The sequence below is a fragment of the Urocampus carinirostris genome, chromosome 4, assembly GCF_059441175.1.
Source record: "Urocampus carinirostris isolate Australia breed hairy pipefish chromosome 4, RoL_Ucar_1.0, whole genome shotgun sequence".
Classification (NCBI taxonomy): Eukaryota; Metazoa; Chordata; class Actinopteri; order Syngnathiformes; family Syngnathidae; genus Urocampus; species Urocampus carinirostris.
The window spans coordinates 38,330,825-38,348,693 of NC_142352.1; the positions used below are offsets into that span (position 1 = coordinate 38,330,825).

The window sequence follows — 17,869 nt, forward strand, 5'->3', positions numbered from 1 at the left end:
GGTAGTAGACGCGCCATACTTCCAGTTGACATTGCGGTACAATCTGTCACTAGTCGATTTATGAGGACGGCCTGTTAACAAGCGTGGAGCCAGAGACATCAGTTTTTGATCAAAAGTACAGACCACTGCAAAGGTTATTATTTAGTGGGGGCGGCCATTGTGGGTGGGTTGAACCATCAGAACATTGTTAAACACACTCCAAACCTTCAAGGGACAATAAAAGGACACGTAAGTCCCGATGGTGGAGAAACTCCCTTTTGGTGGCAAGCCAATTTGGCTGGTGAAAAGGTCACAGGGAATGGAACACCCGGATAACGTAACTTTAAAATAACGTTAGTTTTAGCTACTTGGCAATTTTAGACACACTCCAGCAACCGTTTTTCTACACTTTAAAGACATTCTTTTCAGTTATCTAAGTGTTTGAGTCTTAAGTGGGTCTGATCCACAATGTAACCATTCAATAGTTGATTTTGGTAATACAGTGTGAAAGACCCACTGATATTGTTTTCCCATATCTTTTTAAAGATTTTTAGTTTACTTTCATGAGATCGAATACTTGCTTCTTAGATTATGAAGGCATCATCATTTTTTAAGGTTTAAATGATAAATTCTAATGATAGGACTGAAAACAGCAAAATGATGATGATTGTAATTATAGCAGAAGAAGATACCAGAAATGGCTGAAATGAGAAGGTGAGAAGCTTGGTCATTCGTGATTAAGTCAAGGTAGAGCCACTGTTCCTCTGTGCTGAGAGGGGACAGTTGAGGTGGGTCAAGCATCTGGTGTATATGTTTTTTGAACGATTCCTACTAAAAGGAGGTCCTGGGGATGATCAGGGAAAGGCTGGAGAGATTATGTCTCTAGGCCGGCCTGACAAATGTCGTAGCATGAAGCTGGATAAGGTGGCCTAGGATAGGGAAATCTGTGCCTCCCTGCTGAGGATGCTACTTCTACTGTTGGTATGGTTGTGTTCTTTGTGATGAGATTAAACTCAATGCTAGGCTAGCTCTAAATTGAGGTTTTACACTTTTTAAGTGAACCGAAGTGTAAACTAATCAGGCTATCAGCCTATTCCCACATAGGATGTTTAGACATGCAAAAAATGTACAATTAGGTGACAATACTGTCCTTTTTCAAGGATTGTCATCACAGTACACTGACAGGGGGACTGTAACTGAAGTGATTCCAGACAGGAGTCTGCAGACAGTTGTGTGTTTGTGTAAGTGTGACAATTCCCGCACAGCCAATTGTACCAAAGAGCTCCATTAACTCTAACCTTAAGCTTTATCCCCTAAAGAGGTACAAACGGGCAAGAAGCACATCAACCAATGAATAAGAAAATAACTGATTGATAAGCAGACACTAAGGGGAAATAACATCCAAGAACAAACCGTGCTTCGGCTCTTTTCTGTACAAATTCCCAGCCCTTTTAACCTAAATAGCCTTTCCTCTTGCTGTTACATGTTCGCCTGTCCACTGTACTGTAGTCATTAACATATTTGGAGTGCAGCAAGCAGAAAGCTTAATTTTCCCTAATTGCTCAGCTAAATATGTTCTCTAATGATTTGCCTCAGATCTGTGACTGCCTTTTGCACATTTCCCGACCACTGGCTTCATTATCCCTGCCACTATAGAACAAAGCTTCTTCACAGGCTGCCCTTATTTCTTCCGTAACACAGACAGTGAGTATGTGTGCGAGGGATGTAATGGCTCCCTCTTGCCGGGGCGCACAATGGAGCCTTTTTGTGAGGGCACCCGAGTTAAAGTGATTAGAAAACCTAATCTTGCCCAAGAAAGCGTGCTAATTGACCACAGCCCGCTCATCCTAATCAGTCCATAATAAATGAGCAGTCTGGGTACTTTGTTTTAGCTTAGTGAGTGTGTTTTGTCTAGTGATGGCCTTTTGCTTATGCAACTGCCTCTTGACTTATTTGATGAAGTCTGTGCAGAGACAAAACTATTTACTACAAAAGATGCTATTTTTTTTAATAATTTATAGTTATGGATGGTTTTACTCAAGCACCTTTTTAAGACTTTGCCAATTGCATTTTACAATTGTCCAGACTAATGGCCAACTATGTTCACACCAACAAATGTGTCTCTCCTCAGGACAATTGACTGGCCAATCCACTTTGAAGGACATCACAGTTGGTCATAGAGAGCTGTGTTGTTTGCTGCGAGTGTGTGAAAGTCATCTGAAGATGTCTAAAGATATGTTTTTCTCAAAGTCCTTACAATGTTGCATCAAAACACCTCATGGTCACAGCCTGGCACATGACGACCCAATGGGATGTTTTCATTCAACCAAAGGCTTTACCTTTATGTAGCTCAAGCATTGAAGAAGTAGCATCATTTTTTTTAGGTTGCGAGGAGGTCTTTGTTAATTGGCAACTCATCACATGGTTGCAACACATTCACTGGCTTGAATCGAGATTGCCAGCTTTATCTAACACAGTTTTAAGCATTATTTACATATTTCGCAAAACACTTTAAATTTGTGAAATTTGGCAGTGTTGTAGACAATAGTCTCCCCTGTGGTATAGTGTATTTTCCATTTCCATTGAAGTTAAACAGATAAAGCAATACATTTTTTGCTTTTAAGGGTTGAACATTATTAGAAATGTATCAACACAGAAAAATAGTAAGCTTCTGGGATCTTGTTCCAATTGAAGTTCAGCCCATTCTTTTTTTTGGCATCATTTTGCATCCAAACATGATGACTTAAGCTCTTGTTTACTAGATAGACAAAAGCATTGCAGCATCAGGGCATGTATTTGACTATCCGGCTTAAATGATGTCACAGAGGCAAAACTTCGAAGGAACCATTTAAGGACAGCTCTTTTCCAATTATTTGTGAAAATAAAAGGTCGTAAAAAAGCAGTCTTTAATACAATTGGAGACCTAGATCCGAAGTTGTACCCCCTTAAAGTTAACATGGCCGCACATTTACTGGCCCAATAAATGGTTAACAAACGAAAACGATCAGAAATGAGCCTTCTTGCGCAAAGTCTTCCAAAAATTGGCCCAAAGGGTTTTGTCCACATTTTGGCGGGAAAGCAGAGAAATGAAATATACAACTTAAGTTGTCTTACCTGTATCCGAAGACGGGCATTTGCGAATGGTGAAGATAGAGCTGAGGTCCTCGTCATCCTCAGGCATGCCCTTCTGCAAGCGTTGCAGCTTCCTGAGGCTCTCGCTGCGCTGATGCTTCATGGAGCGCACATGCTGAATCAGGTTAAGCTTGGCCTTGGTCGAGTAGTTGCACAGCACACAGTGGTAGTAGCAGGCATCACCCTCCACCACGCTGTCGTGCTGCTGCAGGTGCTGCGAAATGGAGCAGAGAAAGTGAGGAGAGAGAAAAAGTGAGATCTTGGTCCTGGTGGACGGCACTTTGGCTCACACGCTTGGCAAATGAACAAATCAATTCTCAATCATGGTCCTGTTGTTTAACATCCAGACCTCTTCCACTTCAGAACAACTGTTTGGACTGCTCACTTTGTCTGCATTGAGTGTCTGTATCAATGCGCTAACAGGACAGGAGAGGTCTAGGGCTCAGGGGTGATGTGCAGGGGCGGGTACGCAAATCTCCCCAGCGGATGGCGATGGCATCGGCTAGCCTTCGTGAGTTGGCTGACCCGGCGGACGGAAAGAACATTGATTCACTTCACTCAATGCAAGCCTCCCGCCTCTGAAAAGGAAACTCCAAACATCTGCCTGTTTCATGCTTGGGATACTAAATATTGATTACGGTGGGTTAAATCCCAGCTTTATTATGGAGCTCGACATGCAGGCCTTGGGAGGCAGCAGGGCCACCAGAGCATTCCATAACAGGAGGACAAGCATCGGAGGACAGCAAATAAGCACAAGTGTTGAAAGGTCCTTCAACCTTGCCTAAACAGTGGCCCCTCTAAATTGCCTGCAGACTTCACATAGCAGTATGGTAACACACCCCCAAGTGACGCCATGCTACCACAGAGCCTTGTCACACCAGATCCCAGAGTTACCTCCTGCATTGCTCAATCAACGATGCAAGACCGGCAGTGGCATGGGCAAGACGGTTATTGACAATTATGCTAACGTATCACACTGGTTTACTTTTAAGAGCCCCCTCCCAGGCTTAGCATGGACTTTTGCACCATGTCTGTCATGTGAAACCTCACCATCAAACTTGTGGGGGCGCCCAGCTGGGCGTTCTATGTGAAGGAAATCAATGTCAATCAGCAGGTGGTTTCTATTTATCATGGTTTAAAAGAAAGAAACACACTGTGGAACCTAGATTGAGAGAATCGAAAACCAAGAGACTCTCGATAAATTAGGCGAAAAAGTTGTGTCCGAATGTAATTCAAAAAGGTCAATTGGCAGCTGTTGCTTGCGGAGACAATAAAGCCCAAGCTTGGTGGGCTAATTCTTTTTGCCAAACACACTACAATAGCTTCTTAAAAGCATATCTGTTGAACATTCCATACTGGCTTAGGTATGTAAGAATACAGATTTCATTCATCAACCTTATCACATTGGCATGCAACGATTCAGGTGAGGAAAGCAGATTAACCAGATCATTATTTGGCCATTTTTTTACAAATATATTACCAGGTGCTAGAATGGATCCAAGACATTCAATTAATTTCTATAGGGGAATGGTTTTGACATAAAGGTACATTTATGCAGATAAAAAACATGTATTTACTTTTAATGCATGTTATCTGTTATTTGTTTAGTGATGGATGTTTTGCAAGTATTTTTTCCCCTCCTGTTAAATTTGAGACTCTATAATGAAGTTATTTTGAAAGCACACTTATCTCACTTTTCTGCATGCGTCATTGGTAACATTTGGAAGGAATTTTTATACTAATGCAGAGCTTTAATTGAGGTAGCATTTTATTTACTTTTGTGATATACCATTTTAGGGCTACAAAAATTACATTTAAAAAAACACAAATTGACTTGATGCTGTTGCCAGTAACTGGATCCTAAACTGTACGAAACCCCCTTTTTTTCAATTTATCTAATTAATTGTGGTAACGATTCAAGTTGCAATAAAGCCGAGTCTACTTTGCGCTGCCAACATTTTCCCCCTCATCCGGCATAATGCTTGAACCTCTCCACAAGATCATCAATCTCCACCCTCGTCCTCATATAAAGTCTCTGAAGACAAGAAGAAACCAAGCTATATGTCCTGCAAACATCAGCAATGTAATCACAATCCGTTCAAATCGGTTTGCTTGCAAACTGAAAATGGGAAAAAAAGAAGGTGGAACATTCCAATAATGCTAATGTCAATCGCATCAACCATGGTTTGTTTCTTTCTGGTTATCTTGTAATATAGCATGAGCTTTATTTTTTATTGTTTTTGTTGTTATTTAATATTCATCTGTTTTACACCCAACATGTGTATCAAGACGCAAAGTCTAACAAAATGAAGAGCTCATTTGTTCAAAGCTGCTGTTTTTTGAGACTCTCGGTGCTGTGCTTTAGAGTTATTTGGTGATTGCAAAAGGCTGTGTCTCTGCAAGTTTTCTTTTCTCTCCTCATTTGAAGCTAACTATGATGTCATAAATAGGTGTTGGTGGATAGTATGATGAACCCCATTCCTTTCTCTATTCCCCTGAGCACAAATATTGCATCGGAAGTGAAGCGCGGAAACCTGAGAGATATTTAGAAATGGACAACACCAAATACATCAATGCAAACTGTACTTAGTCCTCGCAGATGTAAAGAATTAAAACACATTTTCAGTGCAAATGACTCAAAGCTCCAGAAATCGACGTGAAGTCAAGTTGGAGGGGGGGGAAATATGACAGCACCTGACTAAAACTTCAAAGCTAGTCCCAGGAGGTAGGGGAAAAATGCTGGGAGTTTTATAGTTTCCCATAAAAAGCCTGGGGTTTATATAGGAGTAAACCTGAGACCGCCTGCCCCAGCCTCAGCCATAATTCACTACGAGACTGACTGGCCAGGACTGTGGCCCCAGCAAAGCTAAAAGGGCTCGCTCCAGCACCCAAAGCCCGGCCCCAGCATCAAACGTTTATACCTGCAAAGCGGCAATTGCGTCACCTCTGTTTGGGCCATGACCCCCAGGGCAGCTGGGGACAGTTTGGAGTCAGTCGACACGCTGGGAAGACGGTGAGGCAATAACTTGCAGTCTAAAGCCTTTAATGCAACATGATAAAGGGGATTAAAAAAAATAGGGAATTGTAAACACCGTTAACCGCCATTGCAGGCCCTTCCTCCATTACAGATTCGCACACTAACATAATGCACAAGACAGAACCATGTCTGTTTCCTATGAAAGCGCAATGAAGCGCCCTAGTTGATAAATCACCTCCAACTGGAGTGCAGGAATTTACCAGCTTAATGAAAAAGTCATGTCAGGCTGGAAGGAGTTGTTCTGCATGGCTCTGGCAATTCTAATCACCCTGCCGAGGCCCCAACAGAAGGGCCGCTGTGGAGCCAAGTGCAGCCAGGGAGGCGTGCCACGTGAGTGGCATGGATTCAATAAATATGAGACTACCGCAAATATGTTCGACACAAGTTCTTGGGTGTTTACTGAAAGTTGTTATGATCATAATTGATCATTTGGAGTCTGATCTTACAGAAAAAAATATTATTTATTTCTTTTGACTGGAAATTATTTGATTGATGATTGATTTGCATTTTTATATAGCGCTTTTCAAGTCAAGACTTCCCAAAGTGCTTTACAGTGTGCTTCACATTTCCCAATAGCAGCCGTGCAGCCATGTAAGGCGCTAACTTGCTTATTGGGGGCAATCGTGGTTCAGTGTCTTACCCAAGGACACTTTGACATGTAACACGGAGGAGCCGCGTTCGAACTGCGATCTCTTGATCCCAAGACGAGCGCTCTACCTCCTGAGCCACTGCCGCCCCAGTAGAAGTTAATACATGACTCATTGGACAAGAGACACAACAATGCAAAGGTTTAGGCCACCGAGAGAAATCATAAAAGCTGCTCGCCATAAATAGGAAGTTCAGAATATATTCATTACGATATATGATGATTTAAAAAAAATGCTACACCCCTAAAACTGCAAATTTATACAATTCTTTAATTAACTCATTCAATGCCATTAAGGGCTACATGTGACTAAGGAGAAAAAAGCATACAAAATAAGTTTTACATGTTCAAAATAAGAATATTAATAATTTTGATAATTGTAACACAGCACGGCGGCGCAGTGGTTAGCGCGTGTGCGGCACAGTTCTGAGGTCGGTGGAACCTACTGCGTGGGTTCAAATCCAGCTCCGGGCCTTACTGTGCGGAGTTTGTATGTTCTCCCCGTGCTTGCGTGGGTTTCCTCCGAGCACTCCGGTTTCCTCCCACATTCCAAAGACATGCATTTCAGGTGAATTGGCCGGTCCAAATTGTCCCTAGGTGTGACTGAGCGAGTGAGTTGTCTGTCCCTGTGTGCCCTGCACTTTAAATTACCTTAAAAATGCTGGCAACTGTTCTTATATGTTGTTCTAATGAGGTGCTCCTTTATTTATACAAGTTGAAAAAGTCTACGGTGGCTCATGAAAGCTCTTTGAGCACCTTCCCTCCCTCTGTGGAGGCAGAGGCTGCTGCTCTCTGCTTTTTCAGGTAAATTGAGAAAGGGACGGGCAGTGTGGGCACCACCCCATCCTCTCGCTCACAACTCAATGCTGCACCTTGCCCTTTGAGTGGGCACCACTCACTCCTGTATCGGTTTCCACCACCCACCCGGAGCACGGCATTCATCTGCATTTCCAGCCACTTAAGCGCCCAAGTAAAAGTGCACCTTTAACACAAAACTGCGCTTGCTGAGAGTGGAACTTGCGCAAGATGGAGGTGGGTATTACTGGAAGGCTGGATGGGAGACGGGGAGACGGTAATTCCGGAGAATGGCTCCCGGTGGAGCTTTATAATAGTATGCGCGCAGACACAAATAAAAGTATAGACAAAAAGCACAACACTATATAAACACACATGCAAGACACACAAAACTACAAAGCCATTAAGTTCATCCCCTAATTTCCACCATTAGATTTGGCAGTGCTGTTAATACAAAATTAATGCATTAAAACAGATGGCTATCTGTGAGCTAAATAGCTATCAATTCCAAAGGAGCTGCCAAACCAGTTAGAGAGCCAGACAGACGCTCTTTGCTTTGCATTGGCCTTGCCCATTGTAGCCAGTTATATGCAGTTTTAGCCTTTTTTCTTGAGATGAGCATGAACCCTAGTTAGAGTGTGACAATGTGCTGAATATTTCAGTCGGGTGATTGGAGCAAAACATCACGATGAGTGTTATTAATGAGAAATAAAAATTCAGAAACGGGCAAAGCCTTCAAGTTGTTAATCCTCAAAATTTTGTATTTTGGGGTGATATTTATATTTAGTTATCTTGTTAGTTTATCGTCAACTCAACAGAGCTGTACGGAATTTGAAACTTTGTTTCTCTATGCCTCCATCTACTGGCTTGTGACGTCATTGCAGCCTCATTTAGCTCATTAATGACGTGCGTGCAAGTAAGCCCATTTCTTTGACGGGCTCAAATTCTTTTAATTGTTTTTGGGGTTTGGGATGGCGTTTGAACTCTGCGTGCGGCAGGACTTTTCTTACTTTACCATTGTCATGCTACACTAACAAATTTATTAAAAAAAAAAAAAATCTGCAGTGGCAAGGATTACCTCACTCTACAGCACTCCCCCAGCCCCTATTCCTAGAAGATATTTGAACTCAGTTGGACATTATTAAAACATACTAAATGGAGAAAAGTATTTTCCTTTTGAAGTTGTACTTTTTGAAGTACACCTCAAACCATGCCCCCCACCTTAAACAATATTGGTTTCAGTAATAGTTTATAAAATTTAAGATGAAACATAATACTTAAAAGTATCCTTGGAGTGAGGATTACTTGAAAAAAAAAACAAACGGAAAAAAAAAATTGCCAAGAGAGCTTAAAGTCCTATAGAATTTATAAATTTGAATTCCGCCACAAGTTAGATTGTACTCATGTAAAAATGTATTTCATGCTGAAAGGATAAAATCTTTAGAAATATAGAAAAAAGGGTAATTTGTTGGACCAACGTGCCTTTGGGCCTGTTGCTTCCTGTTACATCCAAAATCAGCAGCGGGTGTTTGCACAACTGCTGCAAAATTGCCAAGGGTCCTAAATCATGTTTATTTATCTATTTTAATGACGGTGATGAATGTTGGAGGAAAAAACGCTCAAGGGTAACATTCAATTGACGCGCAGCGACCATGTTTGAGCACCCAACGTGAGTCTGGGATTCCCCTGGAATGAAAGCGTGTTATTTCGCCGAGCACGGCCCGGGAATGGCTCGATTAACTGCCCGCCACCGCAGAGGCCTCATTGAGTTCCAAGTGTGGTGACTGCTTTGAATTAAGCCCGACGAGCTACAACACGCCTCCAAGATTGCTTATGGAGTCTTCCAGGATTGGAGTGGCAACAGAAAACCTCATTCACACTCTTCCTTTCCTCCCCCTAATGCGTGTCGTCCCGCTACCTGATGCTGGTCCTCTTTCAAAAAAGTGCTTCCTCTACTTGCTTGGACATGATCCATCACTATGGGGGAATACAAAACAAACTGCGTATTTACCTTAGGATAATGGGGGAAGAATGGACCTGTGGTCAGAGAGGTAAAACAGGTGCCTTCAGAAGATGCCTAGTGCAAAACCTTCAAACAAAATAGCAATGAGAAGGAGAGGGGGGGAGGCATATGGGGGGACGACACAGAAAGGCAAAGCAGTTCACCACACACGTTCCACACCAACCACCATTCCTTGCGTTCACGTTAAATAAAGCAATAATTATTGAATTCTGTTCGAATGAGTAAGATGCTGGAAAGTGAACAATGGGAACATAATTGCAGAAGGGAGGCAATCAATGTAGACAGTAATTTGGGCCAATGCTGATTGTTTATGCTTTGGCGTGTGACTATATGTGTGTGCGCATTTTGTGTTGCATTATCTATAGTGTAGCGTGGATGTACTGCAGATTCTTCTCTTCGATAAAATAAGGGGGACATCCAAAAGTTACTAATCACTGCATTGCTGACTCCAATCATACACCCAACTATCACTTATTGACCTAAAAGTCTTGCTCAAATAACAGTATATATTAGGCCTGTTTTGAAATAATTGAAGTAAAATAATATGTAGTACATATATAATTTTGTTACGCAATAACTAGTAATAGAAACCATTTACAAAAAAGGGCTTACATTTATAATACATTTCTAAAATAATTTATTTTACTACTATGTTGTTACAACGAGGTAATAACAGTAATTATTAGAAGTTAAGTCAATCACTAAAAAATCACATTTACTCGAAAATCACAATGATCCATTACTAGTGAGCTATTTTAAGAAGACCTCCAATTTTTATGTCCATCCATCCATCCATTATCAGCACCGCTTATCTTCAGTAGGGTCGCGGGGGTGCTGGAGCCCATCTCAGCTGTCTTCGGGCAGTGGGCAGGGGACACCCTGAACTGGTGGCCAGCCAGTCGCAGGGCACACAGGGATAGACAATCCGCTCGCTCATTCACAACTAAGGACAATTTGGACCGGCCAATTAACCTGACAAGCATGTTTTTGGAATGTGGGAGAGGAAACCCAAGCAAGCATGGGGAGAACAGCATGGGGAGAACATGCAAACTCCACACAGGAGGTTCGATCCCATGCCCTTAGAACTGTGCTGCACACGCGCTAACCACTACGCCGCCGTGATGTATTATTGAATAATGACAATATAGAATGGTCTTTCACTCAACTGCAATTCTGTGTTTTTATTTGTAGCTCTATAATTGGTATTTTGTTTTAGTTTATATATATATATATATATATATATACAGTGCATCCGGAAAGGATCAGAAGTCTAGACAGAGGCCTTCACAAAAAAATGTCAACGGGTAGATACGTCCAATTTGTTGGCGATAGAGAGCATATTCGTCTGTTTAGCCAGTCACAACGCAGAACACAATGTACAATGAAAATCCGCAAAAGAGCAAAACTGCGATAGGTAAACCGCGATACAGTAAGGAATTACTGTATAAACTCCCTCCGAAATTTTTGTAGCAAAGCGCTGCGTAAATTCTTCCGTGGCTTTGTGTTTGGCACTCGCTGCTTCCTGATTGTAATTCCTGGCTTGGTCACACAACAATTTCTTGCTTCCTTTCAATTTTCATCATTCTCCTTTTTTTCCCCAGACTTTATACCCTTTCCCAAACTCATGGCTAATGTCACAAAGTAACAAAAAAGTGATGCTTTTAATTGGATTAAATAGACCTGATCAAAATGAACTTGCTGTGGAATACATGTACTTTACAGGTATAACCTAGTGTGCAATATCAGATGGCAGGGAGCGGTCTCTAGGTAGCCTCTGGGACTGCTCCTGAACTGGATTTTCTTTCGTAAAGCGAGCAACATTTTTGGTAAAGAATAATCTTGTATATGGAAATTCTCTTGTGTAGACTGTAGAAGTGCTCATAAAAAGAGGTGCAACTGTATCTACAATGTGCATTTATAATTAGATACTTCTTAACTCACTCGATGCCAGATGTTTTTCTTCAATTTATAGAGTAGACAAAGACCAAAACACTCCTGCCATCAAATTGTAATTAATCACACTGTACTTATTCAAAGAGGCTAAATACTTATCAGTGAGCAGCGCCAAACAGTTTATAATTTATAGATATATACTTTTAATAAAACAAGAAAAAAACATGGATTTTACATTTTGACACTCAGGGACAATGCTTCTGAAAACATATTCATAGGTTATGGCATTGAATGGGTTAATGAGCCAGCCCTCCCTTTTGTAACCCGCCACACTGACGACATAACAGACAGGAAGTTATGTCACCAAACGCCAAACCTTAAATAGAAAAAAAAAAAAAACGCAAATTATCAGCAAGCTGTTGCCTTCCTCTGAAGGTAGCTAATTAACCGCTTAACCTCCCAATGCTTTTATGAAACCTGTGCTGGCAGGAGAACGCTGTAGTACAAGGAGTCTGCCTGCAGGGGGTTGGAAGAGTGTGGAGCCAGTAGGGGCACCCAAACAAAGCATTGGTTGCAGACAGCTGACTAAGTACTGGCAATGTACCATCTGGAAGTTGAGGAAAACAACTCAGGACTTGCCTGGCTCTTCTGATTTATCACCCAAAATTGTGACGCAACATCGTACCGCTGAGCTAATTCATGACAGGGCTTACATGTTACGAATATCCTTTACAAAGATTTGAGTAAGGCCGGCTATAAAACAATCTATCAATGAAACTTTACTTTCCGTATCGAGAATTACAAGGAAATATGAGCAAGACACCCAACTGAAACCATCCAAGAATATGATGACACCCATAAAACCTTAATAACACACTCCCTTTCTTCTGGCTATGAAGTGGGGCCGGTAAAGCCACTTTGAATGTGAGTGACATTTAACACGTAAGTGCTGTCATTTTGTGGAAGACAATGTTTGTGATTGTAATGACCAGAATTGTACTAGCCTGTAGGCATGGAAAGCTAAAAATCTAACAGAATCCTTTAGCTCAGGCATGATGAAAACATAAGTACTGTAAGTGTCAAAAACATTTTGCATTGTCACCCGAACACGTCGCTGTCGGCTAAGTCCTAGTGAAGAAAAAAAAAATATGTCTTCTAAATTTGACAGTGTTGTTCACAATCTCACAAAATGTGATATTTGAAAAATAAATATTCAAGCACATTAAATTAGGTTACAACATCAATTGTCTCTGCTCTCAAATGGTGTGAGAGTTCCAACTTAACATGTTAAAAAAATGATATTGATTTCTGTCCGATATCAGTCTGTAAAAAGTATACGTTTTTGGGGGATTTTCAAACAAAAAACTTATATGCAGAACATTTGTTAAAACAAATATTTCCTTTGCTTTCAATCCAGCAACTTCTGGATCTTGCATGCAGAGACAACATGATCAAAATAAATTTTTGTCTGAAAAATATCCATTTGTGTTAGTCATTTAAACTTGAATGTGAGAGGAGCATGATTAATGGTAAGAATGTCAACATGGATTGACTAGAGGGACCAGGATTGTCCAAATTCAAACTGAGTTGCATTTGATTTAGTTGAAAAAAATAAAAAAATAAAAATAAAAAAAGCATGTATTTTCTTATGTTGTCTCCCTACATTTGCCCCATTAAAACGATATTTTTTGTTCCTCTTGTGGCCAACATTCAAATAGCTGGCTATGATTTTCTATACTTGCTTTTCAATAATAACTATGATTTAGCAAGATATTAAATGTTATGCAGTAAAATACTCCTGTAGTGGCTTTCAATGCAAAATGGTCATATTTAGTGCTTGAAAAGGATATATTAATTTAGTATTACTTAAATTTGTAAATATTATATATATTATATTTCAGATTTGGAGTCTTTCAAAACCAGTTAGATGAAATGGTTCCTTTATAAACAACTAGACACTAAACCATAACTTGTACAGGTAAATGCAAATGAGGAAACATTGATTTTCCTATTTAATAATTTGTCTTCATGAATTGGTGAAGTATCAAATTTATGCCTCTTTATTATCATACACAAACAAAATAAAAAAATAAAGCTAACTACACCAATCAGCCGTATTTTTAATCGGGCCTTAAATATTTTTAAACCAACGCAGCCCGCGACTGAAAACGTTTGCCCACCCCTGATCTGAAGTATATATTCAACACCCTTGTTTCACACTAATCCAGTCTGAAGGACTGTTTCAAAAATGTCTTTATCATGTGCCTGAGCAATCTAAAAACTTATGGCGGGTCAAAAATTTTCCCAGGGCCATAATTTAGGTACCTGCAGGACAAATTTCTATTACGTAGACTTTACATTTAAAATCTGTCACGGAGAGATTCAGATCCAAGCCTTTATTGAAATGTCCACATAAAATGAAGAATCAGCGTCATCTTGCCTACTCCTGAATCAGAACTTGTGTGTTGCTTAATGTAAACTAGAGGTAAGATTATCGGCCTGAGCATGACCCGAAAGTCGGCAAAAAACAATACTGCTTCTCCTGAGTCCGCTCAAATGAAATATAAAACTTTGGGTTTGTTTGGGGCTCTGTCTCTCGAATCAAGTTAATTGTTTGGGCTTGGGCTGGGTCGGGTATTGAAACTAGTGGACCAGGGTCAGGTTGGGCTGGATTTTTTAAGGCATGATCTTACCTCTCACGTAAATGAAGGCTAAAACGTTTGTGATTGAAGGAGATGGGGCGGATTTGGTAACAAAAGGGTGTTGGATTAACGTGCAAGCAAACACCACTCCAAATGATTAATGCAGTCAATGCGAATTAAATGCAGAGCAGGAACATGACCCAAACACAATTAGTCTGGGCGAACAAACATCACATGGACAAGAATGCAGATTCATTGCAACACGTTCCTCAGCCAATCAGCAAAACTAAATGAAAAGGATTGCCCTCATCTGGATGTGTGAGCCAACCCAGCTGCATGTTGAGCGTCCGCTCCCTGCAGTTCACTGGTTAGCGTGACCCAAAAAGCCCATGGCTGAGGAAGGGGGGAGGCAGGCCAGAAGCCATAATTACAAATTGGCCCATGCGCTTAACTTTGTAGCTGTCCGTACTAGTTGAGCTTGTGTTGTGTGTTTTTGCAAACACAAGTGTAGAAAAGAGACACAGAATCCCGCCTCCTCAGGCTCATACTATCTAGCTTTCACCCCCGGTGTCCTTGCTTTGGTATTGTAAATATTTTATTACTGCTTAATTGGTTGTTGCTTCAGGTTACGTAATAAGGTTGTGGTAGCTGCATGTTTCTTAACTCATTCAGTCCCATTGATGTACAAATACGTTTTCAGAAACGTTGTCCCAAAGTGTTTTTTGGTTTTATTTTTAAAAGGTATAAGTATTAAGCCTCTGTGAATGATTTCAGTACGCCAAATAAAGACGCTCTCTTACTTACGACTTTACGAAAAACGCTAGATACGATCATTTTTTTCAGGCTGTCGAAAAATATCCGGACATTGCTGTAAGTTAGATTCTGTATTGTGTGCACCTTTTTCCGGGTAGAAGACAGTACAATAGTACTTCTTTCCACTTCTACCACTGTGTTGAGCTGTGAGAGGTCACCCAGGATCCACACGGAAGAAAAAAAGAAAAAAAAGCTTCCTCTTCCTAGTTCATGTGTAAACATTCTATACTGTCTATACTATATCTATACTATCTCCAGCATGCTAAGAACTTTGACATATTTATTGTTTTTTAGAAAAAAAAAAGAGTTCCAAGCCCTTTCATCATCGTCGGGGCAGGGAGGTGTGACGTTTTGTGCATCGCCATGGTCACTGAAATTGTGTGGTCATGTCACCGGAAACATCAGGCCTAAAAGGTTATCGAAAACAATAATGCATAAGTTCAGTGTTCTTGCAATAAAATATTATTTTCCAAGCAAAGTGCCCCTGTGTTCATGGAAAACATTGTTTAGATATCGCAGGTATCACAAATGCAAACAAAAAACACTGACGTGAAAGTTTTGCTCGAAATGCATTCTTTCACAAAAACACCTTTTTCAAAAAACAAACATGTTCAACGGTTGTTTACTAAACAATGGTAAAAAATACTTTTTAATGGAAGATAAGGGTTCAAGCTTTATTTTGATTCATCCTCTGCCTATACAGCTACACAAGTACATTTTCTGTAGCCCTTCAAAAATGAGTCAAAATTGCAAAAATTGGCTGGCTCTTCTCATTTGAGAGAGACATTTGGCATTGAACTATCTTGTTTTATGTTCAATTCTTAGCAAAGTGTTGAGAAGCGACCCAGGTGCAATCTTATTAAGAACGTAGATTATGTGTTCAGATAGTGTCAATATTTAAAGCTTGGCTATCTTTATGAGAAGCATTGCCATAGCAAAAGCAACATGGTCTTCGAGAGGTGTCTCTTCTTAAAATTAAAATTAATGAGTGGGGTCGAGTGGAGGTCAGAACACAGAGCAGGTCTATATGTGGGCTTATTTGCATGGAGCGTGAAGTGCTTGGTTGGAGTGAAAGCGGCAGCTGAGGGTTCTTCACGCCATTTGTACGCCAAACACCCACCAGCTCCACCGGTCAGCACTTTTCCGCCGGGAATACACAAAGCTGCAACTTACACGAGTGTTGCACTTGCAATACATGCACTTAATGCGGTCTTTTTTGAAGGAGGGCATTTAAAGTCACACTTAAAAACCAACGCGGGAAATATAACACTACTTCAAAGATTTGTCATGCTCTGTAATTACAACCAGGCTTAGGCAATATTACATATAATGTTTAGGTATTTTAACAATGTAAATATCATCATGTGAATAAATCATGTCTCCATTGTTGTCATTATTTACGTTTTTGCCTTTACAAAATGTTTACAATGTAAAACAGGGTCCCATGGCGAATTCACTTTTTGGTTAAAGCACGTTTAAAGGGACCCTGTGTTTTATTTGACCACTGAAATTCACTGGAATGTGTAGTACTACTGAAAACAAGTGCTACATAGCACAAGGGATAATACAAATCACAGAAACTCAAGGGGAGCAAACGGCACCCTTTTTTCTGTCCATCTTTTCAAGAGTTTTTTTTGGGGGGTAATCATGTCAGCTTCCTCCAAGTGAGTCTCATGTTATGTAAAATAAATACAAATTTATTAAGCTATGATTATTTTAGGAATACAAGTTCATAATACGGTAGTTAATTTATATGTACCTATTATTCAAATCCATAGTTTTTTTTTAATAAATTACGTTTTTTTCACCACTGGGAGGGGCTGAATTATACAATATCCCTTTAATCTTTAAAATTTAAGCTTGCTAAAAAGAAAATAATCACTAAAAAAGGGTTACTTTATGTTCCTAAACTACAGTGATGACATACTCTTAAGGGGTATGTTTTTCAGTTGTTAGAGAATGAATGGCTGGCATAGGCCATTTATTAATGTTCAGTGTGTCTAGTGATAAAAGTTATTTGACTAAATATTCGTGTTCCAACCATTACATAAGTGCACATTTTGTTTTTTTTGACATAACCTTTTTGAGATAAATCATTACATAATGACCGGAAATGACAGCAGTTGAACAATTATTAAACATGTCTTACAATCCAGGCATACAATTCAAACAAAGAGAATAACGCATTGTGCATTAAGGCCACACAAAGTTGCTTTTCAAGATTGTCTAATAGCTTAACACCAACACACATTGCAAACAGCTCAGAATGAAAAAAAAAGACATTTCTATTCCTTTCAAAGAAGGGAAGAATGTTTGAGAAAACAAGAGGGAACAGATCATTCTACCTCAAAGAATAAACTTCCACTTAAACTTATATATAATTTAATTCTGATTTTGCAATATGGAAGCAAAGCGTTGCTATCACGCAAATGAACATTTAAGCAGGAATATTTCTGCCAAAACATGTTTCAAACTTTTACAATTGGGTGAATGTTGTAGGCAGGGCTTTTGCCCGATGCCTGATCAATTTCTTGTTTTCCCTTTGTATCGTCATCTTTTAATCAGTGCACTTGTGCTGACAAATGAATCCGTAAACCACCCCGCCTCTTTTATCCCGTGAGTATTAGCAACTCTGTCACTAATACATACGAGCCTTGCGCCGCAGCGCACATTTATTAGGGGATTCTATTGGGTCTGCTCATTAGCCAATGGTGGGGAAAAACACTATAATTTCACTTTCCATATGAAAGAAACAAAAGTGCTCATTGATCAGGTGGATCAATGCAGGATCAATAAACTAAACCTTCATCATTCCTAGAGCAGTGTAATTGCTGCTGAGATGTGGTTGTCATCACCAAAAATCAAACCCAGGCTCAGCTAATTGGAGGAAGCCGTTTGCTTTTGGTCAT

The 17,869-nt window shown here is 40.1% G+C and overlaps 1 protein-coding gene across 1 annotated transcript in view; it reads right to left on the reverse strand.

Annotated features, from left to right (window-relative positions):
* The window catches only part of zfhx3b (zinc finger homeobox 3b), a 190,107-nt gene that overhangs the window by 71,377 nt on the left and 100,861 nt on the right, over window positions 1–17,869 (reverse strand). The window contains exon 5 of the mRNA XM_088334472.1: window positions 3,094–3,325. Within this exon, the coding sequence (XP_088190598.1) occupies window positions 3,094–3,325 (232 nt within the window). The remainder of the gene's footprint in view (window positions 1–3,093; window positions 3,326–17,869) is intronic.